Source organism: Lissotriton vulgaris, chromosome 4_1, assembly GCF_964263255.1.
Source record: "Lissotriton vulgaris chromosome 4_1, aLisVul1.2, whole genome shotgun sequence".
NCBI lineage: Eukaryota > Metazoa > Chordata > Amphibia > Caudata > Salamandridae > Lissotriton > Lissotriton vulgaris.
In genome coordinates, this window is record NC_141691.1 from 799,628,105 (window position 1) to 799,656,011 (window position 27,907).

The window sequence follows — 27,907 nt, forward strand, 5'->3', positions numbered from 1 at the left end:
CAGGGTACCAGACCCCTTGCAGCAACCAAAGCCTATTTAAGTCCAGTTGAGGCTCCAACAGTACTGAGATCAAGCAGTCGTTGAGGGACCTCAGCACCACAGAGACACATTTCCAGAGTGGCTCAGCTGTCCTGATTTTTGCACCCTCAACCAGTGAGACTGACGACCACAAGGCCCTGGGACACACTAGCCAAGCCAGCCAAACCCTTCTGCACCTGAACTCAAGAACATACTGTGCTGCCTTGCTCCCAGGACCCTTGTGAACCGAGCAGCCATGTGGGAGCACCAGTATTTGTCTACAAGTCCCCCTGTGCAGCCTGTTTCTTCGGTGCCCCTCTCTCCTTTGGTGTAGTGCGTAAGGCTACTTACCCTACCAGCACCTCTGCAACCGGAGGCCCCAGGGCAGTTAAACTCTAACTGCTGTTGGTACTTTGTACCTTACCCCCCTACTGAAGGGGGCCCCCAGAAACCTACTGCAAGTACCTGTATACAGTATATGCCTTTCTCTTCCATAGGGAAGCATTACGTCTAAAGACGTATTTAAATGACCATTTTACTTACCGGTGTTGTTCAATATTTAAAAAGGTACTTGGTAAAAATGAAGTTTTTGGTATCACAATATATTATTAAAACGTAAGAGTTATTTTTCTAAATTGGTCTTGGATTTATTCTTTGAGCGTGTGTCTCATTGTTTGCCTCTGTGAGTGCAACACACGCTTAGCACTACCCTCTGATAAGCCTAAACTGCTTGCCCCCATTACCACAAAAGAGAACATGTAGTGTTATCATGTTGTGCCTCTGTAAACCAGTAAGGGTTGCCTGGAGACTCTACACAGTGTACCTCATTTTGGTCCAATATATAGAGCGCCAGCTTCTTACAACACCCCACCGGGCAGCAAGAAGCTCCAATGTCAGCCATCTGTCCCACACACATCTCTCTGCCGCCATGCAGCTGGGGAAATTCAGATTTTCCACAGCTAGGTGGGTAGAAAATCATGATTTTATTAAAGACACAGAGGCTGATATCATGCATGTCTCCTTTAAGACCCCTACCAGAGGTGCCGATACGGGATCCAAACCCCTCGGAGAACACCAACGAAACCATTTCCCCCAGACAAAGTCCCTGGTGACCACGACTCCTTGATGAGTCTCGAAGCCTCCAAAGATCTTCCTGACACCTGCCAGATTCTCCCGATATCCTCCATGCCATCAGCCTTAAATGTCCCTGAAGAACTAATTTGTGACTCTTCCCTGGGGCATCCACCAACACATCTGGAAAGTCCGGAAGAAGTAGAGGCCGTTCACCAACATCTACATTACATCCGGAAACCAAACCTGAGAATTCCAAAAGGGAGTTATCAGAACTATTCCTGACACTTCTCTTCTCACCTTCAGAAGCACTCTCTGAATTAAGGCAAAAGGTGGGAAAGCATAGGCTTTAAATCCCCCAAGAGCTGTAAGAATGCATCCACTGCTTCCTCTTGAGGATCCAGCCTCCAAACTGAAGAACCAAGGAATCTGCGCATTCACTCTGTTCGCATACAGATCCACCTCCAACGGACCCCAAACAGAATTTAGGCACTGAACACCTTCCTGTTCAAACCCCAATCGCTGAAATCTCTCAATTGTCTCGAGTTCCAATCTGCCATCGAGTTGTTCACTCTGGGAAGATACTGTGCCTTAATCATTATATTCCTTCCTAGACAAAAGTGCCAAAATTCCTTGGCCAGATCTGCAAGGGCTTTTGAGCGCAGACCTCCCAGCTTGTTTACATATCTTACAGCCGATATGTTGTCCATTTTCAAAAGTACATAACACTTCATCTTGTCCTTTACAAAACTCTTCACTGCAAACAACCCTGCTAGTAACTCTAGGTAATTGATGTGCATCCTCCTTTCCTGACTTGTCCATTTCCCTCCTGTCGATACTGGACCACACCTTGATCCCCAGCCTTGAAGGCTGGCATCTGACTCTATTACCAAGTCTGCAGTCTGTCTGAAAACGGCCCTTCCATTCCCAGCCTCCAGGTTCTCCTGCCACCACACAACTTTTCCCTTGTCTCCAGAATTGTCTGAACTTTGTCTGAATACCTCAGTCCTCTGTTTAAATAAGCAGTCTTTAATCTCTGCAGAGCACAATAATGCAAGGGAGCTGAAAAAACTGCTTGAATTGAGGCAGACAGCAGGCTTAAAATCCTCACAATCTGTCTCAGGATTAACCATTTGCTCGCTAAAGCCATCTGTACCTCTATCCTGATCTTTTTTACCTTCTCCATCTGCAACCTCAATACACAATCTGACGTCCAAATCTGAAAGCCTAAGAACCAAACATTACTTTTTTCTGTTCACCACAAACCCCAGATCTTCTATCATACGAACAGCTAGGGTAGAATGATCCAAGGCTAATTCCTTGCTTTCTACCATAATTAGGATGTCGTCCAGGTAGATTATGAGTCTCACACCCCTTGAACGTAACCAAGCTACAATAGGCCTCATCACCTTTGTAAAGCACCACGGAGCCAAGGTCAGACAGAAAGGGAGGCTTTTGAATCTCCACATGGAACCCTTTCATTGGAACTTTAAAAGATCCCTCTGATCCTGACACATAGGGATAGTTAGATCCTAACGAGTTAACCAATCCCTTTTCCTTAGGAGATCTCTTAACATATGTATTCCCTCCATTTTGAAGTGGTTGTACTCCACCCACTCGTTAACTCCTTGAAATTTATTACAGATCTCATACCCTTTTCTTTTTTTCTCCACTAGAAAAATATTGCTTACAAATCCTTCAGAAGAATCCTCTGCCCTTTCTATTGCACCCTTGTCTATTAACTCGTGGACCTCCTTTTCTACCAACTCTTCTTCGTCCATTGAGAACCTCAGCGGATTCGGTCTCCTCCAATGAACTGGAGTACTCACAAAATTTATTCTGTAACCATTTACCGTCTGTAAAACCCACGGGTCGAAAGTTATCCATGCCCACCTGTCTAAGAACTGGGCGAGTCTGCCGCCCAATCTTACTGGTGCAAAAACAACAGTTGATGGACAGAATGCAGAACAATGTCATGCATTCACCCCAGTACAGAGATCTGGGCCTAAATCCATCGTTTTTTTGCTCACCACACCACCCCAGTTCAGACATGGCCATATGCAAATCAGCCTTGACCCTGTGCCTCATGGGAACAGTACAGCTCGAACTGCCAAGCCATGTCTTCCCTGGACCAGAATCAAGCATCCTAGGACCGGTTTCTGGCTATGAGCCATCTTCAGCCAGGATAACTTGACTCCAGTGGCGTGGAGAGCACGGGACTCACGTCTGAGCATACCCGTCCCACTCAGGGTGACATTTGCAAAAACAACAGTTGATGGACAGAACGCAAAACAATGTCATACATTCACCCCAGTACAGAGATCTGGGCCTAAATCCATCGTTTTTTTTGCTCACCACACCACCGCAGTTCAGACATGGCCATATGCAAATCAGCCTTGACCCTGTGCCTCATGGGAACAGTCCAGCCCTAACTGCCACGCAATGTCTTCCCTGGACCGGAATCAAGCATCCTAGGACCGGTTTTTGGCCATCAACCATTTCCAGCCAGGATAGCTTGACTCCAGTGGCGTGGAGAGCACGGGACTTCACATAATACCAAAACCTCGGCCGGGGAATCGGCCACGCATCCTCCCAGCCGTTCCAAAAACCTTTTTGATGTATTTTTGCACTTTCTAATACGAACTGAAAGCACTGGCATAACGTGCAATTTCTTCAACAAATTCTTCCCCAAACAGAAACCCTCTAGCTTCCTTTCCTGACTCCTGCCTTGACAGTTTTGCCAGCTTCGTCATCAAGATGCTCTCCCTCCTTTGAAGTGATGCGTTTGAATTTCCCAGCAAACATATAGCCCTTTGCACCCACTGTCGTAATTCGACCACATCAACAGACCGCTCCTGGAGGTACGCTTCCTCACACAAATCATAGATTTTGGTCAGTGGCCTAAACACATCCAAAAAACGATCCTGACAACCTTTCAAACCTTTGTCGAGACCCCTCCTCGGGTCTCTCCCCATTTTATTTAGAAAACTTAGCATCTTCGCATCTAACTCAGGAGTGCAAGCCACCTTATTGCCCAAAGAAGGTCTAGGGCATTCAGATCACAACCTGGTACGAACCTCCTTGGGCATCTCCCTCCTGATCCAGAATTCAACATATTCCGCAACATGTTTAAGCAGAACCCACTGCAGGGATAATGGGTGCTGTACAGAACTGGGATCAAACATCAAGTCACCCATTGGATCCGTGTCTCTATCACTCCTCTCCTCCTTTACTCTTTTCGGCTCTACCCCCTCATCATCCGATTTGTGAATCTCTGAGGAGCAAGAAATTACAATGTCCCCGCTACTGGAGGACTCATCACAGGCAATCGCTCTGTGACCCCCTTTTTTGGCCTTAATAGCCTTTCCATACGCCTCCCTAGAGGCCATCCTTTCCTTGCCTTTCTGAAAAAAGGCCCCTTTCTCTTTGTCCGCCCAATCTTTGGACAAATGCTTCCTTTTTTGAGTAGCCTTCTTTCGTGAGCCACTTACTGTCGATACCTCCTCTACCGACCAAAATTGTTCCTCATCTGCTTTTTTGGCAAACCTGCCGTCCAGTCTAACCATGCAATCACCTATCTTTTTCCATAACTGGGAAGCCAGGGCAGAAACAGCTTTGTCTACACACTCCTGCACCTTGCCATCAACATCACCCTCACAGAACATCTTTACTTCTCCAATCTCAATATATTAAATAAATATAATCTTTCCTAAATTAACAAACCTTCTCTCACCAAATCAAAAACGCACACGAATGAGTACCACCTTAACACAAGAACTTCCTCAAAAATGTTGTACTTCTTCAATAAAATTATTTAAACTTAAAAAAACAATCACAATCTTCCTAATAACAGTTTTATAAATATCTTTACTAATAACAGATTAACAAAATAATTCTGGCACCGTTCCAAAGATGAAGCGATCTCCAGTCAACCACAGTCCTATCACATAGGAATCTGACAAAAATAAACATACCAGTAGCTTTAATATCTCCCCAAAATATGACCTCTCAAAATTAGTTAAAAACGGGCCCTGGTCAAAATGGCCATTGCGTCACGTGACGCCCTATGGTGGCCGCGTTACCTAATTGTGATACGGGAGATCGCGGATCGAGGAGGCGCGAGGTAAGTCTAATCCTCCTCTCTTTAAAATATTCATTTCAAACCATAACAATACTCCCATGTGCATGTGAGCCGCGCTGCCATAGACATACGCGGTTCACCCACTTAAATTCCAAATGGACGTCTCCCCATATATTTGCGCAACTTACAAGACCTGTTAGACTGCCACTCGCTGCCGCGCCACATATACTTGAAAATGTCTCGATAGGATGCCGCGCGCTGCCGCGCGACACATACTTAAAGATGTCTTGTGCTGGTGAGAGGGCGTTGACATCCGAATCTGAAATGACCTGCGCTATTTAAATCGGCGCACAAGCAAGTATATTTGAAAACCTAACTGGCCAAGATCAAACAACAACAAATTTTCACCGCTACTAAGACGAATTCAAAGATATGAAACCTATCTAAATCGCTATAATATAATAATAATAATAATAATATTAAATTTCGATGGAATCCATACTAACTGGCATCAAGTAAACATGCCCACAAACAAAATTAAGTAAAAATAAAATAAATCTTCATTCAAAATATAGGTTTAACCACACCTCAAACATAATTAGAAACACACAGCATTCACAAGCTTATTGCTAAAATTACCCAAGATAATAAGCTTAAAAATTATGAGAAGATAAGATCAGGCTTATCTAGCTGTGAGCAGCAACCAAGAAGGAAGATGGCTGCCTCAAAGGGGATTAAATAGAATTTAGAACGTTGGTTCTCACTTATTCCAAGTTCTAACTTTATGATGTAGTTGCTGCTGTGAGTTTGTAATTAAAGGAGACATGCATAATATTGGCCTCCGTGCCTTGCCATAAAATTCTAGTATCCACAGATCTGTAGGCGCTCATCTACTTCTCTTCTTCATTAGTAGCCAAAGCGCCTAGTATTTAGATGACAGTCTGGGGGCCGGGCCAACAAATGCCTCAGTACACTCCTGATTTGTCACTGTCGCCAACTAAAGAGCAGCCCAGCTGCCCAATTTACCGAACACACTGGCCCTGAGATCTGTCCCAGACAGAAACAGGTCCCCTGCAGCAGTCACAGCTGGTTCTCTTCCCCACAGGTCTCCTATACTGGGTCAGCGCAATTGACATCAAGGGAGAACCGGCTTAGCACTCAATGGGGTTCTTGATCTGGAATGAGTAAAAGGTCCTGTGACACACCAGCCCAACCGACCAAACCCCTGTGCACCCGAGCGCCACGGCCCGACCGTGCTGCCTTACCTCCAACACCCTTGTGAATCGAGCCCCCCGTTAGCAGCTTCCGGACTTGTCCCCAAGTCCCCCTGTGCAGCCTGTTTCTAGGCGGCCACCCTCTCTCCTTTGGTAAGCGCATAAGGCTACGAACCCAACCAGCACTTCTGCACCCAGAGGCCCCAGGGCAGAAAAACTCTAACTGTTGGGAGTACTTTGGACCTTACCCCATACTATAGGGAACCCCCTGGAAACCTGCTGCATGTACCTGTACCGTATATGCCTTTTTCTCCTATAGGAAAGCATTACCCATAAAGACACATTTGACTGAAAATGTTACTTGCCTGTGAAATTCAACAGTTAAAAAGTACTTACCTGATACCCAAGTTCTTGGTATCAAAATGTATATGAAAATAAATTATCTTTCTAAATGGTCTTGGAGTTATGCTTTGAGTGTGTGTCTCCTTTATTGTCTCTGTGAGTACGACAAATTCTTAGCACTATCATCTGATGCGCCTAAACAGCTCGCCCACAATACCACAGAAAGAGGATTTAGTGTTATCATTTGTTGCCTCTGTCAACCAATAAGGGTTGCCTGGACTCTACACAGTGTACCTCGTTTTCATCCACTATATAGAAAGCCAGCTTCCTACAACACTCCACTGGGCATCACGAAAAAAAAAATAATAATAATAATAATAATAAAGGGGTTTATAAAGCGCCTGGTGACACCTCCCGGCGTATCCCCGCGCTGAGGAAAAGGGTCAGAGATCAAAGGAGGGGAAGAGCCTAAACGGCAAATAGGTACGTTTTTAGTAGTTTCCTGAAAGTGGTTTCATTATTTGCTAGCCTAATATTGATGGGAAGGGTGTTCCATTTGATTGCTGCCAGGGAACGGAAAGATCGACCTCCCATTCTGGATTTTTTTATACGGGAGATCATGAGGAGGCCCTTTCCCATCGAGCGAAGTGCTCTGTTAGGCTCGTACGGAACAGCTAGGTCAGACAAGTAGGACGGTGCTTTATGAGAGATAATTCTGTAGCATAGAAGAAGTGCTTTAAAAAGAATTCTCTTCCTGATGGGTAGCCAGTGAAGGGTTGCCAAGGTGGGTTTAGAAGCAACTCTTCTGGGTAGTCTCAATACTAGCCGTGCTGCTGAGTTTTGTAGCACCTGCAGTCTCCTGACGTTCTTTTCCGAAGTACCAAGAAGAAGTACATTGCCATAGTCCATGCGAGAGGTTACTAGGGCCTGAGTCATGGTACGCCTGGCCTCCAAGGGGAGGAGGTCCAGGGTACGGTTGAGAGTTTTCATGACCCCAAAGCACTTCCCTACAATTTTATTTACATGGCTGTCAAAAGAGAGTTTGGTATCCCCCCAGACACCTAGGTTCTTAGCTTCTCTGCCAGGAGTGGGTAAAGACCCCAGAAAGGATGGCCACCAATCCTTGGTCCAGCTAGTATCCTTGCCTCCAATAATTAACACCTCAGTTTTAGAGCCGTTAAGTTTGAGGCTGTGTTGGGTCATCCAATCTGCAAGATCGCTCATACAGGTTTTAAAATTTTCAGCAGCCAAGGAGGGGGCTTGAGACAGGGAGATCAGCAGTTGAGTATCGTCGGCGTAAGAGACTAGCTCTACGCCGTACGATTGGACCACCCCTGCCAACGGGGCCATATAAAGGTTGAACAGGGTGGGACTCAGGGCAGAGCCCTGAGGTACCCCCTGTTCTAAAGCTATGCTGTCCGAGAGAAAATTGCCTCTCTGAACCTGAAAGCTCCGGTTGGTTAGAAAAGCTTTCAGCCAATCCAATGCTTTCCCGGTGACCCCAGCTTTGTTTAGACACTGTAGCAAGATGGAGTGTGCTACAGTGTCAAACGCGGCACTGAGGTCCAGCATAATGAGTGCCATGGTCTTACGCTCATCTGCTCCTTCCCGTAGAGTTTCGGTCGCTCTCAGGAGCGCTGTCTCGGTTGAGTAGCCTGCTCTAAAACCAGACTGAGAGCTATGTAAAGCATTTTGAGATTCGAGGTGGGCCATGAGTTGAGTATTGGCTATTTTCTCTGCGACTTTGGCCAGGTAAGGTAGCAGAGATATAGGTCTTACATTCTCTAGGGAGTCCTGACTCACATTGGGCTTTTTCTTTATAGGGAGTACGATTGCCCTTTTCCAGTCTCAGGCAGACAGGCTGTAAAAAAGGAAATTTGTAGCACGTATCTAAGGTGGGGCTCCAAAACAGCCAGACTAGCAGCTATAATTTTGGGAGGAGCCTGATCCCGAGGGGAGCCAGATTTAATGCTTTGGCAGGTTTTTACAAAGGTTTCCAGGGAAGGGACCGTGAAATTGCGCAGGCATAGATCTGTGGGAGCTGCATCTTCACTCTCAACAAAGTTGTGTCCTGGTTTTATGTTGCCTGAAAAATTGGCATAAATGTCGGTGATCTTGCCAGCAAAATACTTAGCGATCTTGTTGCAACTGTCCACCGAATCATTATGGGACGTATTGTTAGAGGTAATTACAGAGATTTCTTTAAAGATCTTAAAAAGCTCTTTCGAGGAATTCTCTGCTTCCATAATGCGAATGTTATAGTGGGATGCTTTGGAGGCTCGGATCATTTTGTAATAGTCTTTTTTAGCTTTTTTGTAAAGAGTTTTAGTTTTTGGGCAAAAGTTGATACGCCATGTCCGCTCAAGTTTTTTACATGCGGATTTGGCTAGACGTAGTTCTTGAGTAAACCACGGATTAGCTTTACTGGCCCTCTTGGTGTTTGTCAGCGTACGAGTCGGGGCAGTGCTATCTAAAGCTGTTGTGATGCAATTTTGTAGCTGATTATAGGCTGTCTCACAATCAGACCCTACTGGAGGTCCAGCGTTATCAAGTTTCTTAATGAAGGAGTCAAGGGAGAAGTTTTTCCATTTTCTACATTGATAGCGATAAGCAGTATCAGAGCTGAGTTCGGTAGCAGCGATCTGTATTTGCATCGGAATCACGAAGTGGTCAGACCAGGGTATCGGTAGAGGGGCCAGAGGGAGTACTCCAGTCCAGTTCCCAAAAATGGGGTCCAGCAAATGTCCTAATTGGTGAGTTGGGTCCTGGTTTTTAAGCTCTAGCTGTAAGGAGAGCAAATCCGACTTTATGTCAGAGGCCTCATTATCAAGGGGGTTGTCAAAGTGGACATTCATGTCTCCCAACACTAGCAATCTGGTTTTTCTCAGTGCTAGGTGAGTTGTAGCCTCCATAAGGCTAGATGTAAAGTCATAAAGCCTTCCTGGGGGACGATATACAAGGATACCCGAGAGGGAGTATTTCGGCCCTATTACGATAGTGAAGGAGCCTGCTTCACTATGACCTATCGAGAGAGGAGATAGGGAGCATTCTAAAGGTGCCCTAGTTGCTATAGCGATCCCCCCACCTCTACCGTCCTTCCTATCGAGTCTGGAGAGGGAATATCCAGGTGGCATGGCTTCAATTATGACAGGGTCAGAATGCTCATCTAACCAGGTCTCAGTGAGAAACAAAATATTGAGTTCCTCATCCTCAAGGAGATGATAGATTTGAGTACAATGTTTCCTAAGGGATCTGCAATTCAATAATGCCGCTTTTAGCAGCCCTTTCGTGTTAAAAGTAGTGAGGCAATTATCAGGAGTGAAGGGACATATATTGCAGCTGTGTAGCGATATAGCCTCCATAGAGTGTTTGCAGGGGAGTGCAGTAATAGGGCAGAGATCCAACAATTCCTGTCTATCATACCGCCTCTCGTGGGACTTGAAGGTGACAGAGTCCGTGGCCCCGCGCCCCGTCCGGCCGCGGACGGGCGCAGACGGGCTTGCCTTAGGCGCGCCTTCGGCGCGCAAACGGCACTCCCGCTGCGCTCGTCCGCTGCGCTTGCGTGGGACACACATTTATGGAAAGAGGAGGTGGGCGTGGCCTAGCGGGTGGGCGTGGCCTCGCGTTATCAGCGATGGCGTCCGTGTAATGTTTTCCCTTCCAACAGCGCTAGGATCCGCTGTTTGTGGGTGCCTGCTTGGCGGGAAAATAACTGTAAATAGCTCAGGGTAGGTGCAATAATTAAAAAACACAGTTAAGCACAGTTTCACACAATTTTAAAAAACGAACGAAATAGCACCTCTGGCTTCCGCCTCAGAGGTCTGACAGTTCCAATGTATCGCGCTCTCAATCAGCGCTTACATAGGCTTGGAGGTGGGCGTGGCCTAGCGGGTGGGCGTGGCCTCGCATTATCAGCGATGGCGTCCGTGTAATGTTTTCCCTTCCAACAGCGCTAGGATCCGCTGTTTGTGGGTGCCTGCTTGGCGGGAAAATAACTGTAAATAGCTCAGGGTAGGTGCAATGATTTAAAAACACAGTTAAGCACAGTTTCACACAATTTTAAAAAACGAACGAAATAGCACCTCCGGCTTCCGCCTCAGAGGTCTGACAGTTCCAATGTATCGCGCTCTAAATCAGCGCTTACATAGGCTTGGAGGTGGGCGTGGCCTAGCGGGTGGGCGTGGCCTCGCGTTATCAGCGATGGCGTCCGTGTAATGTTTTCCCTTCCAACAGCGCTAGGATCCGCTGTTTGTGGGTGCCTGCTTGGCGGGAAAATAACTGTAAATAGCTCAGGGTAGGTGCAATGATTTTAAAAACACAGTTAAGCACAGTTTCAGACAATTTTAAAAAACGAACGAAATAGCACCTCCGGCTTCCGCCTCAGAGGTCTGACAGTTCCAATGTATCGCGCTCTCAATCAGCGCTTACATAGGCTTGGAGGTGGGCGTGGCCTAGCGGGTGGGCGTGGCCTCGCGTTATCAGCGATGGCGTCCGTGTAATGTTTTCCCTTCCAACAGCGCTAGGATCCGCTGTTTGTGGGTGCCTGCTTGTCGGGAAAATAACTGTAAATAGCTCAGGGTAGGTGCAATGATTTAAAAACACAGTTAAGCACAGTTTCACACAATTTTAAAAAACGAACGAAATAGCACCTCCGGCTTCCGCCTCAGAGGTCTGACGAAGCTCTGGTGTCAGCCATCTGTCCCACACACATCTCTCTGACGCCATGCAGAGGCAGCTGGGGAAATACCAGGATCTACCTGAAGGAAAGTGCCCCCTTTTTTACATAGTCACCTCCACATTTTGCATGGTATTTGATGTGATTTTGACTGGAAGTGCACTGGGTCCCTCCTAACCAAGTCCCCAGTGCCAGATCCCCTTCCCAAAACTGTACAATTGTTTCCCCCAATTGGCAATATCTTTAGCACTCTCTACAAGACCCTAGTAAATGGAACCCCTGGTCTCTAGCGCCTGAGGTATTAAAGAGGGTCCCTAAGGGCTTCAGCACAAATTGTGCCACCCTAAGGGACTCTTCACCAAACTCATGCAATGTTGCCTTTGCAGGATGTGTGTGTTGGTACAGACAAAAGTGAAAACGCAACATGACACATATCTCTGTATGCCATGTCCCCTAACACTGCACGTAATATTTGTAAGTAACCTCTACAGCAGGCCTTACAGCCCTAAGGCAGGGTGCCTTATACTACATGTTAGGAAATATCTACATGAGCAGATATGACCTGTGCTAGTCACTTCCTTTACTGCCAGTGCAAGTGAATAGGGAAGCCATTCTAAAACATATGCTAGACACTGTTAAATAAGAGTTCCTCAGCTTCATGAGGGCTTCACTGAAAATAGGGATTTTTGGTGTCAAACATCTTGTGTTAATAATCCCACATTGATTCCAGTGTTCACACCCTCTCCCACAGGATGACCTGCTAATTAGCTTTCCAGGGCAGGCAAGCTTCAAAGAAGCCATTGCCTTTAAAATGGAAATCTGGCTCTTCTTACAGGAGAGGAAGCCAACCCCCTTTGTACAGAGCCCTTTGGCACCTGGACAGCCGGGAAAATTAGCTAGTCAGGTAGACGTGCCCACCCCCAAGTTTTAACCACCCCTAAGGTGGCCTAACCTGAAGAGGATACAACTTTTTGGAGTTGGCTATCTCGGTGATGGCAAACTTAGGTAGAAAGACATGAAGAGTCACAAAGAGCAAAACAGAAGACCCAACAACAGACTTGGCGTCAACCCTAACAACCTTCCTGCTGACTTCAACAATTGCACCAAAATATGCTTGTCCTGCAGCTGCATGTCTCCCAAGCCTGGAAGACCTGCCAGCCCTTAGGAAGCAAGAACTCCCATGAAGCAGCAGAGATTCTTCGCTGCATCCTGCAAGCACCCAAAGAGACCTGAGAGCACTCCAAGACAGCAAAAACCTGATGCCTAAGAACACTACTGCACCCATTGCCCCAAGCCAGAGTTAAAGTGGGTCAATGGTGCCAGTGTGTCCCCCAGCCCTAGGAGTCCACTGTGGTTTCACCCTTCCTGAACCATCTGACTTCACTGGCAGCCTCATTTGGCATTCTCCATCTACCGCGACTACTTACGGTAAGGAAAACCTGATGCTTAAAGAAACCTCTGCACCCGTCGCCCCTGGCCCGTGGAGAAGAGGACCAAAGGTGTCTCCATGTATTCGAGCATTGTGAGGCCTGAGCCCCCCTGTTGGTTCAGATTGACTGGCCTTTCAGTCCAAGCCTGTAGCCTCTTTACCAGATCCCTATAGACTAACATTGGGCACCCAATGCTGTTTTGCAGCACCCCTTCACCTGGCCGCCCTAGTGCCACTGGTGGTGTCCTGCTGGTTCTGCCTTGGACCTTGCCATACACTCACCTTAAGTCCTGGAGATTGGTCCCTTACGTCACTGTACTCTATCTGAATGCCGTACTTGTTCTTCCTCCAATAGGATAACATTGCAGGTTCTGAAAAATGCACAGTTGACTTTTTAAATGTAAAAGTATTTCTCTCTCAAAATGTACTTACCTGATGGTATTGATTCTGGTATAAATATAATGATACATGTTATTTTTGTAAATTGGTGTAGATCTCAATGAGTTGTATGCATCATATGTATACTTTTTTGTGTATGTGCAGATGTCTTACACTCCTTTCTGATAAGCCTAAGGCTGCTCGACCACACTACCCCCTATAAGAGCACCTTGAGATTGCTAAAGTAAGCATATAATATAAAGAGCCAGATGCCTACATAACTGATCTGTTGGCGCTCCTTAGCATCTCTCTCTGTTCGTCAATAGCCAAAATGCCCAGTATTTAGTTGGCACTCTGGGGGCAGAACCTCCAAAGCCTCAGCACTGTCCTGAGTCGTCGCTGCCACCAACCAAGGAGCAGCCCAGCTGCCTAATTCACCAAACACTCTGGCCCTGATCTCTATCCCAGACAGAAACAGGTCCCCTGCAGCAGTCACATCTGATTCTGTTCCCCGCAGGTCTCCCACACTCGGACAGTGCTAGGGTCATCGAGGGAGAACCTGTTTAGCACTCGATGGGGCTCTTGACCTGGATTGATTAATAGCTCTAATAAGAGTGAAACCCATGTCAGGGAGTTGCTTTTACTCATTTCAGGTTGGCTTGGATAGTATTTAACCAATTGTGTCAGGAATAGCAAAAGGAATTTGGAAATTGTTCACCTCTGCTTGAATGGCACTTGCTAATCCTATGCAAAAAGACTTCGCTTTTGCAGTAAAAAAAGGCAAAAGGCTTTGTCACTTTCCAGCTCGGCATGGATGGCACTCTGTTAATACTATGCTTAAAAACTCTTCTATAAAAACAGACAGTTGAGGTGAGCAGATTTGGAGTGTCTGTGGTGTGTAGAGTGTTCCATTTAAAAGAGCTGCTCTCCACCTGAAACTTCAGGACTACCCAGGGATTCTTGCTCTTTTCTGCATAATTTAGACAGCACTGTAAGTCTGAAAGGGCATTGTTTTCACGTATACTGGTTGCTCCCTTGTGCCTAACAAAGCAATATCTCTGACGAGCTCTAGAAAGATCAAAACATGTGTCAGTAATTTGTTGAAAAAGACTTGCAGACAGCAAAATCAACAGTACGATCTCAATTATGAAAGAATACCACCAAAGGAGTCAAATACTTTTTCCCTTTGGAGACTTCTAATTGAGGCTTTATTGTAGCTCTCTTTGGCATTTACACTCCCTTATAGGATCATTGCGAAACTCTAGGAGGAAGAGTAAAGCTCAGGGGTCCCAGATCAGAATGATGCGACTACAATTCCAGAAGAAGTGGCCTCAGATAGAGAACACAAGAAAATATATCAACTGTGAGAAATGCATTGAGCACAGACATGGACCAAAACGCTCTTGCTTTGTAAGAGGTACAGACGGAAGGCCTATTAGAGCGGTGTGGTGATGTCATTGCTGCTACTACCCCACACATCCCATATGTAACACAGGGAAATAAATCACTCCTTTTTCAATACAACCCTACCAAAGAACCAGATTGAAACCAGGTTCAAAAATCTTTTTATTAAAAAAGTTATTGAACATTAATGTTATATATTTCTTTTAACAATAAAACAAAATCAATCTACAGCACTGTTGACAGAACTGTGATTTAAATCATAAATCCATTTAATAAAATTAATACATTAAAAAGGTTTTTCTGAATGTTAAATGAAATACATATATTCCCACCTAAATAAAAAAATATTTTGCATTATGTATTAATAAATATTAAGAGTGATGTTAAGAATTAATTTAAAGTAATTTAATTATATTTTACTACAAATTAATGTAGCATTAATGTATAAATTCAAGAAAGGTTGTTAAAATATTTCACAATTAAATAATAAATGTTTTATTTTTAGATTTGTTAGCATTAAATTATGTTTATATATATTTCAAACAATTCAAATAGTTTAATTTAATTTTAAATTATTTCCTGTGAGGATTTAATTTAGGTCTCTTCATCCATTATTTTCTTTGAGAGGGTGTTGTACTACCAGTGGTTAGCCATGTGTGGTGCTAGATTTACTGCAGCTATGAGGTGGAGTAGTTTATTACTGTTTGGGGTCCTTTTTTGGCTGTAGTAACTTTGAAAGAGCAGTTTGTGAATAGCAACGGGCTTATTCTTTTGTGGGTGGATTTATGTCCATCCATAAACCCCTCTCCAACACTCCCTAAACCCCTCCTTACTCCCTCCTAAGCAACTCCCTGTAATAGTAAATATGTCCTTTTTTGTTGCCACCCCACAGGTCTTTTCCACATTAAGGGGCTCATTATGATCGCGGACGGACTTGAGTCCGTCCGCGACCATCGAGGAGGAGGGAACCTCTGCATGGCCTGCGGAGTTCCCTCCTGTTCAATTAGGATGTGACCGCCACCCTGGTGGTCACATCCTCTATTTTTAACATTGCGGCAGGTGCGGCTTCAAGCTGCATCCGCCGCAATGTTAAAAATGCATACATTGCATTTGTATGCAGAAAGTGGCAGGCACCGTACGGTGCCTGCCAATTACTGCATACAAATGCAGGGGGGTACCATAGGTACCCCCCATGTGCACCCCCCACCACCCCTTCACCCAGGGGGCCCGCAACGGGCCCCAGCAGTGAAGCTCCGTATGCTTTTCTACGGCGGAAAACCTGCCGTGGAAAAACATTTCTTTTTTGGCATCCTAATATGGCTGGCAGTGTCTGAGAGACACCGCCACCATATTAGGGCTTTTCCGCTGCGGTTGTAAGCCAAACGCGGCAGAAAAGCTGCGGACAGAAACCAGGACCCACCGGCCATCCTAATGTGGCGGTGGGTCTTTGGTGAGTCCGCTGCTGTTTTTCCACATCCTCCGGGCCGGCGGTGGCTTCCGCCGGCCCGGAGGATGCAGAAAAACCGCAATCCTAATCTGCCCCTTACTTCTAATTAGTAAACTTAAATTTGTGAGGATTTCCTCTTAGAAAAGATAGGGGAGGCGGAAGTGAAGATTTACACTCAAAGGTTTTTTAATATTAATTTGTGGTATTTGGTAGTTCTATTGTAGGACTCCTAAATGAACTAAAAAATTCAGTTAGTGAATAGGCACCCATGGACGTTATTTGAAATGTGATTAATCGGCTATAAACATGGTGGATGTCCTATCCACTGTATCAGAAGTGCATTATAGTCTCTGGCTTTTATAATACAGATGGACAGGATATCTGTCATGTTTTGACATACTGTATCATCCACTAAACTCTAAATAAGACCCTCAGACCTCGTTGATGAGTCAGTTGGTTTTTACTATCGCTGCGTAAACACTTGTTTTGTGCCCAATTTCCCACAATTGATTATTACCATGTGCAATGTGCACAAAAAAATGTTGGAGCGCAGAGCTGAGACAAAATCAGCAGTGCTGCACTCTGACATTTTTAAAATGCAGGATTGCGATGTATTCACAATACGGCGCACCCCTGTGTTTCCCCTAGTGCTGGCACAAAAGAAGCTGCCCAGTGCAGGCCCTCTGCTGCCATGTTTCAAGGGTACCTGCGTTGCAGGGGCAATTATTTATGTGCAGGAAGGGACGCCATCCTACTCATAAACAATCATTCATGATGATTTGCTCTGTCTATGTGTGCTGCAGAACGAAGCACACATGGAAAGAGTAAAACATGACTAGAAATTAATAACTTCTCCTCATATTGCCATTCTAACGTCTGATAATCCATGGCGTTAGAATAGTGCTGTATGTAGCACAGCCTCAGCCTTGTAAATCTGGGGTAGCGTCTGAAAGCAATGGGAGCTGCGGTGGAACGCCCACAGCAACACCCATTGTACACCCCTTTGTCGTAGAGGACTGAGGCAGAAAGGGGCATATTTACAAGGTGGTGTTAAGCCACGTTAAGGTGATCAGGGCTTGTAAATATGCCTCAATGTGTCTTCAGAATTTATGGAGACAAAACTAACTCTGATAAGAACAACATCTCAAACTCAAATAATACCAGTTTGTTGTATCTAACTCCATAAACCTTCAGATATCTTGAAGTTTCATATACACTTGAACTATACCCTAATATTTGAAGCAAATTATTTAAAAAAAATATATTAAAATGTAAACAAGATTGTTTACAAAGAGAAAAGCTTTGTTAAATGGCCAGATCAGTTTAGCATAAAAAGCTCCCAAAGCTCTCATTCTATTTTTGGAACTTCATATTTTAGTACTATTTCTATTTTTACATCACACGGTTGGTATTGGCTAAAAAGAACTTTAGGATTTCAAATCTTAGTAGTCCAATGACAATGAAGATCTTGCATTTCCAGATTTGTAACTACTATTTTTTAAAAAAAAAATTTGTCCTCATTTGCCACATCCTCTTTCCAAGAAATATCCAACCACCATATTGTCCAATAAGGAAGGGACCACAAAGGGATCCCGTCCAAATCCCAGACATAAGTATCAGATTGGCGGGAGGTACTTTCAGGAAGATCTTACTCCATCAAGGCCTATTTCAGCCTGTAAGTCCTGAATTGGTCATTGTCGTGGGCAGCAAACCCCCTCTGGACCATGGAGTGTAGAGACATAATCATCGGACCCGGGGGAAAAAAAAAAAAAACTGAAATCCGAATAACTATTCATCTCCACTTGACTAAGAGGTTCCAAAAGGCGAGGCTCCGAGAGCTACTGGATCTGGTTGTATCCACCCTTGATGTTTTGTAGAGGGATGACAGCCAGTCTACATGAGTTGGTGGTTTGGAGTCTACCCAGTGTTTGCAGATTTGTAGTCTAGCCAAGAGGATTGAGTAGAACAAAAAGGTCCTTGCCAACACCGTAATATTGTCCTCCAGGCCAAATATAACTAATGACAGGCTGAAGGAGATCAGTGTATTAACCCCTTCGCTGCTCATGACGAGCTCAGCTCGTCATGCAGTACACTGTTCGTGTGCTTATGACGAGCTGAGCTCGTCATGAAATAATGTATTTCAAGGCTCTCCAGCACAGGAGGGGAATTGCCTTAGCAGTCATGTGGTTAGGATTGACTCCAAGGTAGCTTTTATTTCTTTCCAATATGTGGTAATGCAAGGGCAATCCCAAAACATGTGAATATCAGAGGCTGCTGGGAGGAGGAATTTGTTGCAACACTTTCCTGTCTGGAACTTAGAAAGTCTTTGGGAGGAGAGATATGTACGCTGCATGGTAAACAACTGATTGCGTCTTAGCCATGCTGGCTTGACGGCTTTGTATAGGAGGGTGAGAGATCTAACCCATAGGTTCTCACCCTGTAGCCCCATATCACGTTTCCACAACTCGGACGGGAGATTGAATTCCCCGTCTGCCTCCTCCGTGATGGACCAGTACCAGAAGGCTACCTCTTTGCCCCCGAATTGTCTTTCTAGCAGATGTTTTTCTAGAAGGCAGTATCTCCCCACTTGGATCTTTTTCCTTGACTGCTCCCGGGACCAGCTAAGCAGTTGTAGGTATTTAAACCGAGTTAGGGCTGGGCCTTCCCTCTCAGAGAGTACCTCCCATTCTACCAAAGATTTGTAACTACTATTGTATAGCTAGAGTAGACATCCAGAACCTTATTTTCACCTTTTATGATTAAAGGCTAGCTGAGTCTTGTATGCACCCACAAACTATTTTGGGATATAACTTAAGACAGACACACATCACAAGGAATTGGGTAATTACATTTTGAATAAAAACGGATTGTAGGAAACCATTTTGAAACAGATTGGAAACAGATAAGGACTTTTAATGTGGTCTGACACCTTTTAGAGGGAATGTTGCTTCCTGAAGTAGTACAGATTCAAAAAAGATACATTCATGGGAATATATTATCACTTGAGAAACTAAAAGTGCATGTTTCTAAAGTAATTTGTCAATATAATCAGCTTCATGAGTATATGTATAATCAATTAGGATAATCACAAGGCAATGCAAATGTTCTCTTCCCTGGATATGGCCGAGGGGGACTATTTAACCTCCAAAGTTGCTGGTATGAATTGGAATCTGAATGGGTTCAAAGACTGGGAGCATTCAAATACCTCTATAGTGAATGTGATGATCAAGTCACCTCCATTTTACTATGGACCCTGTTACATGTTGTTGCATGCATACTTGTTCTCTGCTGTCCCCACCTTTCATAAGAAGTTTGAGTTAACTATCTTTCCTATTGCTTGTTGATAGCTATAGAAAATGACTGCATAACTGGAGTTCACACAGTCAGCATTTGAAAAAATTAATGCTGAGCCCAACTAAGATTGAATAGATTTAAACTACTGCTGTGTTCCTTTCAAGTATGGAAATAATTAAATTAAATAAATATGTAGCTTTCCTTTTAGTTGTTTCACTTTGACTGAATAAAGATTCAAAGAATTAATATTCCTTTACAAAAAAAACCTGGGTGAACCTTTGCAAAACACAAACAATGTGTAGTTCTCAGTGGCTTGCCTGTGCAGTCAAGAATGTCATATAAAAATAATAAAAATTGGAGTGTTTACATATGGTAGGAATTCTAGATTGGACCATAGCGCTACCAATCACCAACCAACTGATAATTGTCATGAAGACATTCTTCGTGACTACTTTTTCCATTGAGAATGCCAAATAGTCAGCAATTTCCACAATAGGTTCCATTTCCATTTCATGTACACCCATATATCCTTATTTTATGTTCCTGTGCTCAGCAGAGGAAGAACATTTACTGTAAATCACTTGGTACCTAAAGGAAAATGTGTAACATAATGTAAAGCAATTAGGAATATATTTTCATAGGTGTGACACAAGTTTCATACATTTTTGTTCCTTACCTTATTTTATCTCTTTGATTTGAAAGAAGTTCAATGTTTTAGACCATGGAGTGCCTGAGTACCATTAAGCTACCATTCTTTTTGAGAGTTCCAACAGTGACAAATTCAAAGTAACTAAGCAGCTTTCTATGACACAATTCTCATGCCTGATCAAAATGAAGAACAATTGTGCTCCCTAAATCTGACCATAAATAGCCTAATACAGTTCTCAAAAATTATGTTTTTTCCTCCATAGGTTGCACCAAAGATAAAAGCAATGATGATGGAAGAAGGAACAACAATGGTCAGTTATCAGCCCCATGGGGATAAAGTGAATTTCTTCAGGATGGTGTTCTCTAACCCAGCTACAAGGAAATCTGATGTTGACTTTCTTGTTGAAGAAATTGAAAGGTTTGGAAAGGATTTGTGACCCCGGAGGATACTAGGCAAGGCTTTAAAAACAGCCTTGTTATATTTGTTAATTACATTTTGACACACACTTCGAACTTTTGCAGACTTTATATCAATGGTTTAAATAAAGCCTCTGATATATTTTTACAAAGGATAAATATTTGAATCATTTGGTTACATATCTTTTAAAGCTAATTGGAAAGGTACCTTTTATCATTCATTGTAGTGTATGAAACTAAATTTGGTATATGTTTTTGTATTCTACATATGTGTCACCAAACAAATGACACTAAACTGAGACTGATGCTACTGTGTTCAACAGGCAGATTTAAGAAACATTAATAGAAATGGCATGGCAATAAGATGGAGACCCTTTTTATTCAAGTGACCATGTATTTTAAGGTTAATACTATTATCACTATACTGCTCTTCAGTCACTGCCTGTATTATTCAGTGAGGTATAGCTATAATCTATAGACAAGCATGCTGCTACCTTTACAATAGAACATTTCAGAACATGGAATTTAGCAACGCTCCTCCTTTATGACACCGTATAAATTATACAACCATCCTCTCTGTACCTTGTGTTTGCATCCTTCTCCAGGAGAAGACCAATGTCTTGCTTACTTTCCCTATGTCTTTATGGAGACATTTGAGGGCTGAGGCTTATTGATGGTGGATGAAGGAATTCCCTCAGCATTGCAAGGCCAATCTAGAGGTGTAATGAAGTGTATCATCATCCAATGCTGCCAAAGCCCTGCCATGTTTGGCCTAGATACTGAAGTGCTTCTTGATGCCCACATCACAGATGTATGGTATGGGAAGTGGCTTTTTGTCAAGGTACGCAGACAGGACTTTTTAAAGTGACACTGTAAGCCTTGTTAAATGGCAGCTGCGTGGGTATAAAATGGCCCTTGTGTTGAGCTATAAAGGTGGGGATGAGGTAATATGATTATTGATACTAGTTTTGACCACGGTGGGTGTTTATATATTTGATGATAGTTCTGTAGTTGTATAAATATGGGTGTTTTTGGATATGATGGAGGCTGGGTGGCCGTACTATTCGACAAACTTTGAAATGTGATGTATTAAAGGAAATTATTTCTTAGTTTTTTTGTGTGTAAAATTATATATGTATATGTAAAACGGTTTCTGTGTTATGGTTTTTGTGAACATGTACTATGGTGGCTGGTTTGATGTATAAAGATAGATGTGTTTGGATATGAGGGTATCTGCATGGGTGTAGAATAGTGGGTGGAAGTTCGTTTGATGATGTGTATAGACATTTTTTATATGTTTGAGTGTATGAAGTGGTTGTGTGATTGGTAGTATGTGGTAAAATACTAGTACGTGTAGGGACATATAATAATTGCTGTGCGGCAATAGTTGATGCTGGCTTGGAAACTGTACTATGTTGCTTGAGTTGTGATTTAATAGTGAGGGAATGCATGTAGGAAGGTGGGTTTGTTGCCATACTCTTGTGTGTTTTTTAGTTTTTACATTTGATGTTGATTGTGTGGTTGTATAAATGATATTGGATTTTTTGGGTGTGGTGTATAGCTGTTAAAATTGTGTAGCGTTCCGAACAATGTATGCAAGAGTTGTGAGTTAAGACTGGCTTAGGTTGGTGCGGTTGGTCCATGAAATGAAGGTAGCACCTTAGCCTGGGAATTACTTTAACTTTTTATGATGATGCCACTATAAACATATTATTTTATCTTACATTCCTTGCAACTTTAGTTGGGACATTTTTATTTTTATTTTAATATGAATAAGTATTTTAGGTATAAGTTGCCAATTTTAATCGTTATGTCTTTTAATTGTCATTTTCATTCTCAGACTATTTCTTACTTAACTTTGGTGTAATAATCTTAGTTTTTGTTAGGAAAAGAACACATGTGACCTAAAGATAATTTTTTTAAATACTTTAAGCATGTGCATGTGCCTCTCGAATCAGTTGCAACTCCGATTTGTACTGCAGTAAACTTAAATAATGTAGTGTACAATTAACTTATCTTACATATATGCACTGTATTTGTTTTAAAAAGAAAGTTGTGTAACAGTATGGTTCCTTACTCAGACTTCGAAGTTGTGCCTTACACTCCAAAAAAACACAGTAGGGATATGTACCTTCTGCTTCTTTAAAGAATAATCCACTTATTAGACCTTTACAAATTAATAAAAGAGCATGAATTGAAATGCTTAGTTTTTGTTATGTAAAATATATTTAGTTATATATTAATGTATTAGGTTATTTTTCAAAGTTATGGAATTTATTTCTATTCTTTAAGGTTTGCGAATATTAGTCACTGAAAATACCATTATTTGAATTATTTATGATGTTTTTGTTTTACTCTGTAAGCTGCTAACTTAGATAATACAAAACCTTACATGCCAAAGTGTTCATGCTCATCTTTATTCATGTATTTATTTTGTTAGAATTTACTGTATTTTTTTAATTTCTGATCTTCATGAAAATTAACTAATTGATTTGTGTGCATTTTTAAAATACAAAGTTATGTATGCCAGTTATTTAGAATCTTTTCATTGAGGTCTATCGACATGATTAGAATTATCCAATACAAAAAAAGAGTTTTTGATAAATAATCCATGTTTATTATTATAAATCTTTCTGTGAAAACAATTGTTGGATAATATTTTTTGTTGTAGGGTATTTTAGCTCCTAAAGAACATATTTTTAAAATCATTTCCATTTGTTGTTTGAACTCTAAGGATAGCTTAACCCAATTCTCCCGAAGTCTGGATTCTAGGAGGATCCTTGGTATACTGGCCAAAGCAGTATTCTGTCAAGTATAACTCTGCAACAGATTTGAATTGAGCAGGATTTAAGGCAAAGTGGAGCACTGGATTCAAAATGGTGTATCATGTTCAGTATGTGCCATCATAATGCAGTCACTTTTCATGTAAGAGGTACTGATCTTGCACATATTTCATCCCTGTCCACCCTTTTGTTTTGAGATGAAGGAAGACATTATTTCTTTACCTGCAATTTATCCCAATACACACTTTTGTAATTCACTGCCTAACATCAAAGTAGTTCTTCACTACTGCTTTTAACCCAAAACATATTTTGGAGATTACTAGTTTAGTAATATTCACCATAACAATATAATGTATGACAATTCAGATCTGTGTCACAGAGACGGTGTCCGGCTTACTGATGAAAAAATGCTGTCATTTTGCGTGATTTACAAAGTGCTGTCATTCAAATCATTTAATGACCTCTAATTACATCCTTTCACTAGAACCTAGGGCTTTTTAAAGAACTACTTGTTTTACATCGTTTATATGGAATGTTACTAATTTCTTTGAAAATAAATTGTGAACATTTCTTTGAAGTTTGCAAACTTTAGTGACATAAAATATTACATTGACAGTTCTCATCTACTTTTAAACCATGTGGTGGGCCTTAGAAAATGATCTTATAAAGGAAGAGTCAGTGTGTATGACAATACAAGATAATGCAAGCTCACTACAGTATATGGACAATCAGCTTCATGTTCATGAATGATAAAACATCATTCTTCAGTACTTTGTCACCAAAGTATGTGTCTCTGCAACATCAATAACAGCAGGGAAAAAGAGTACCAATAACACTTGCTTACTTTCTTTTAATACTGTAGTAGGAGCACCTACCTGTGAGGATTGTACTGCCATTTATGTTTTCCAAGTTTAAGGGTGTCACCTCATTGACAATAGATCAACTCTTTCACATGCTTCTAATCTAAACTATCCACAGATTCACAAAACTGTGATAACCAGGACTCAAGTGGGCATGAGAGACCAACTACCACCACCTGCATGTGTAATGTTTTGGTCGGTGGATCAGATTCCAAAGGATCACATTATTCAATTGTTAGACCTGGCACCTTGGCGTGAGTCTCCCTTCCACTTTTTGCTGATGTGCCTCCGATGTTTTGCTGGTTTTCCGATACTCAGGGCACTGCGCCACGGCTGACCCGTGCCGCAGTGCAAGTGCTCCCTACTGTAAATTGTACATACGATTGGTATCCATGATTGGTGCATTGGATTTACTGTTAGTCCCTAGTAAAGCGCACGAGAGAGTGCCGGGGCTTGTAGATGCCAATACTGCTGGTGGGCCTGCAGCGCTGGTTGCGCCACCCACCGAAGCAGCCGTAAAGATGTGTCTGGGAACTGCGACCGCAGAACCCGCGTGCGGTCTCGTACTGTCACGCTAGCTGGGCAAGTGTCCCCACTTGCCAGCACCGACCCTTCCCTTGACTACATATTAGTCACCCCTATGGTAGGCCTACGGGCAGGGTGCGTTGTAGGTGCAAGGTAGGACAAGCCCTGATGTGCGTGGCATGTCCTAGTAGTGACTTACAACGAAGACCGTATTTCACTACTGAAGGCTACCTGCTCCATTAGGCCAGACTGAGCTGCGAGGGTTATTACACCCTATAATCTATTACACCCTATAATCCCCGCAGGCTCAAGGAGCATGGTAGTGAGTCATGTTTAGTATGCCTGAACTCAGGATGATGAGATATGTCTTGTAGTCAAGTTTATTTCAGTATCCTGGGTTTGCAAATGCTACTTTTAGAAAGTTAGCATTTGCTTGCGTAACCATTTCAGCCGCCTCTGCTGGTATGTGTATCTGACTGTCTGGGATGTGTGAGTGATAGGGCTGGAGGGATGACAGGTGGTGAATGCGCAGATTACACCTTAGTGGGAGGTAGGAGTGCCTCTTGACTCGAACTGTCATTGTGCTCGACCACCACAATGCTGGCTCCACCCTCCTGGGGAGCGGCGGATGACTCTGCCGGCACCTGGCCCAGGAAGGGCGAAGCCCCCATCAACAAGGTACTCTGGCCACTCCTGTCCGGACAATGCTGGCTCCACCCCCTGTGGGGCGTCTGATGCGCCTGCCCCTCACACTGAAAGCAGAAGCCGGAGTACACCCGCGGGGGTACCCCAGAACTGAGAGTGGCTATGCAAAGGCCCCCCTGGCCTGTGAGAACAAAAGAATTGGCCTATAAAAGACGGAGCCCTGCTCCTTGAAAATTAGATCCGGTTTGGGCCACAGAAAGACTCTGCCCTACGAGAAGGACCGTGAGAGACAAGGAAGGGTGCTGACTCTTGCCTGTGTCTGGTGCCTTGCTGCTGAAGGAGAGGAAGACAATAAGACTACGAAAAGACTATTGTGCTACTTGTGCCAAACTCTGCAAAGAGATCTCCAAGGGCTTGCAACTGAACTTGCCCCCTGACCAGCGTCCCAGGACCAGTGGACGCTAACCCCTTGGAAAGCGACTGCGGGTGCTGACCATCGCCGCAGCACTGACGGAGGAATCTCCTCTTAGGCATCAACATCCTCCCGACCACCGTGACCGGGGCCCAAAGCAACAGCAGAAGCAAAGTGAGGACCAGCCGCCGCTGGCCCGAACACCGTGACCGCAACTGCACCGGGAGCCCGAGAGCAAAGCAAAGGAGGACCCGTCCGGTCCGAGCTATCGAGGTGACTGCATAGCGAGCAGTCACTCACCTGCAAGGACGGACAGTTGCCCTACGAGAATCCGCAAGGTCGGTAAGCCTGCCCGACAGCCCAGCTGTGAGCCCACAGCTGCACCGACATTTGGCTGGGTACGTCCTGCACTTGGGGACCGTACTGCCACTTGTCACAACCGCACAGCCGCCGCCTCCAGGGTCGGAGCGGACGACGAGGAAAGGACCCTGCCGCCACAGAACACCGCTGCCCCGGACGACCAGTGACCTGCTCGGCCGAAGAGCCGCAACGATCAGCGACCCCGGGAAGGCAACGCGACGTGGGACAGATCCCTTGGAAGCCGCCGGCTCCACAAGAACTTTGAATAACACCGGCCTACGGGCCTCAAGAGAACTTCCATAAGAACTGTGGTAACCCGAATTACGTAACTTGCAACCGTCTTCATAAAGTTATTGACTGTATTCACAAGCCTGCTTAAAATCTATATAAAGATATATATTTTTACAAGAATACAGTCTGGTCTCGTTGTGTGGTGGGTTGGTTGTAAAGGTGTACTGTTGCAAGTGTTTAACCCTATGTGCCCCAAAGATTAGCCTACGACTGCTTAAGCCACACTACCTAGAGGGTAAGCAGAGGTTGTCTGGAAGGTAACCCTCAGCCCTGACGAGGAAGAGAGAGTCCCTGCTTGTCGCTAGTGTTGCACTGCGCCAACTAGAGCCTCCCCCTTCCTACATCAATGATACCTGCTTGAGCTTTCTCTACCCTATGCACCGTCACCAAAAGTGCCATTATGTAATGCCAGACTATAATCTAAGTGAAAAATAACTTCCCAACTGTTGCAAGACATTTTGACAAATGCCTAGCTATCCTGCTTTGAGAGAAAAACTGAAACATTCGAGTGTCAAGATAAAAATAGTTTGGATTTTTGCCGTGTTCTGTTACCTTGGTGCTTTCTGTCTTGGTAACTGTTACCTTTTTTAGGAGTTGAGTGTGTTTAGAATACTGCATGCTGAAAAATGTTTTCTCTTTTGGTCAAATTTTATTTAGAAGCATGTTTTAAGAATACCGTGAATGTATTTATTTCCACCTCAGAATTTACTAAACTGAAATTAAATTATCTTGTGGTGCCGTAATGCTTCTATAAAAATGCAAGATTATTTGATTTAGTGTTCCATTTCTAATTAGGTTATTGAAAGCTGTTGTTAACCCATTTCCTGTTTTTAAGTGCATTGTGAAAAGGATTCCCATGTCTTTTTTTTGCCTGAGTATCTGCTTATGTAGAGAATTAAAACTTGTCACTTTAACAACTTTGAAATCAGTGTAATAAAAATCCAGAACTTGTAGAAATCATTACTGAATAATCATAGCACTAAGTAGGTCCAACTACAATGTGGAGGCCTGTTTTATAATCTGTGTACATTGCACAATGATGAAGTCCAGGGACAAACCGCTGCTGGAAACTGGATTGATGACAAAGATAGACCTAATGTTTCTGTGGCTCTAGTGAGCAGTGTAGACCTCCAATTGCGGTCCTTGGTGTCAAGCTAGTTAGAAGAATGGGACTCCACAGCTCCTGAATTTGTTTTTGTTTTTCATGTATGCATATATGATTAACTTTTACTGGTGGAATACCTTGCTTGAAATGCATAAGGTAATGTTATGGCATGACAATGTGGCTAAAAACCAATTCGGTACAATTGCTAAATATTTTGCGTTATATGTCTTCTGAGAGCTGCCTATTTACTTCATTTGCTTATTTGGTCATTGACATGTAAGTCTTTATTAATTTGCAACAGTTGATGCATTATGTTCATATTGTTCATCAATGTGTGTTACATTTATCATACACTTTGAAAGTATACTTTCATTGCCTACAGTAGAAATGATTTCTGTAATTATCTTGTTGCATTTATCCTACACTAAAATTGTATTAAAATAAAGCATTTAAAAGAATGACTTAATCTGTATATGTTAAAGAGAACCATAACCTTGATTGTGAACTG

At 43.3% G+C, this 27,907-nt stretch overlaps 1 protein-coding gene across 1 annotated transcript in view; it reads left to right on the forward strand.

The window, feature by feature from the left end:
- Window positions 1–20,577, forward strand: part of LOC147722600 (glutamate decarboxylase 1-like) — a 1,148,213-nt gene extending 1,127,636 nt beyond the window's left edge. Inside the window, exon 15 of the mRNA XM_086965127.1 lies at window positions 20,265–20,577. Coding sequence (XP_086821253.1) covers window positions 20,265–20,438 — 174 coding nt within the window. The 3' untranslated portion in view covers window positions 20,439–20,577. The remainder of the gene's footprint in view (window positions 1–20,264) is intronic.
- The last annotated feature ends 7,330 nt before the right edge of the window (window positions 20,578–27,907 follow it).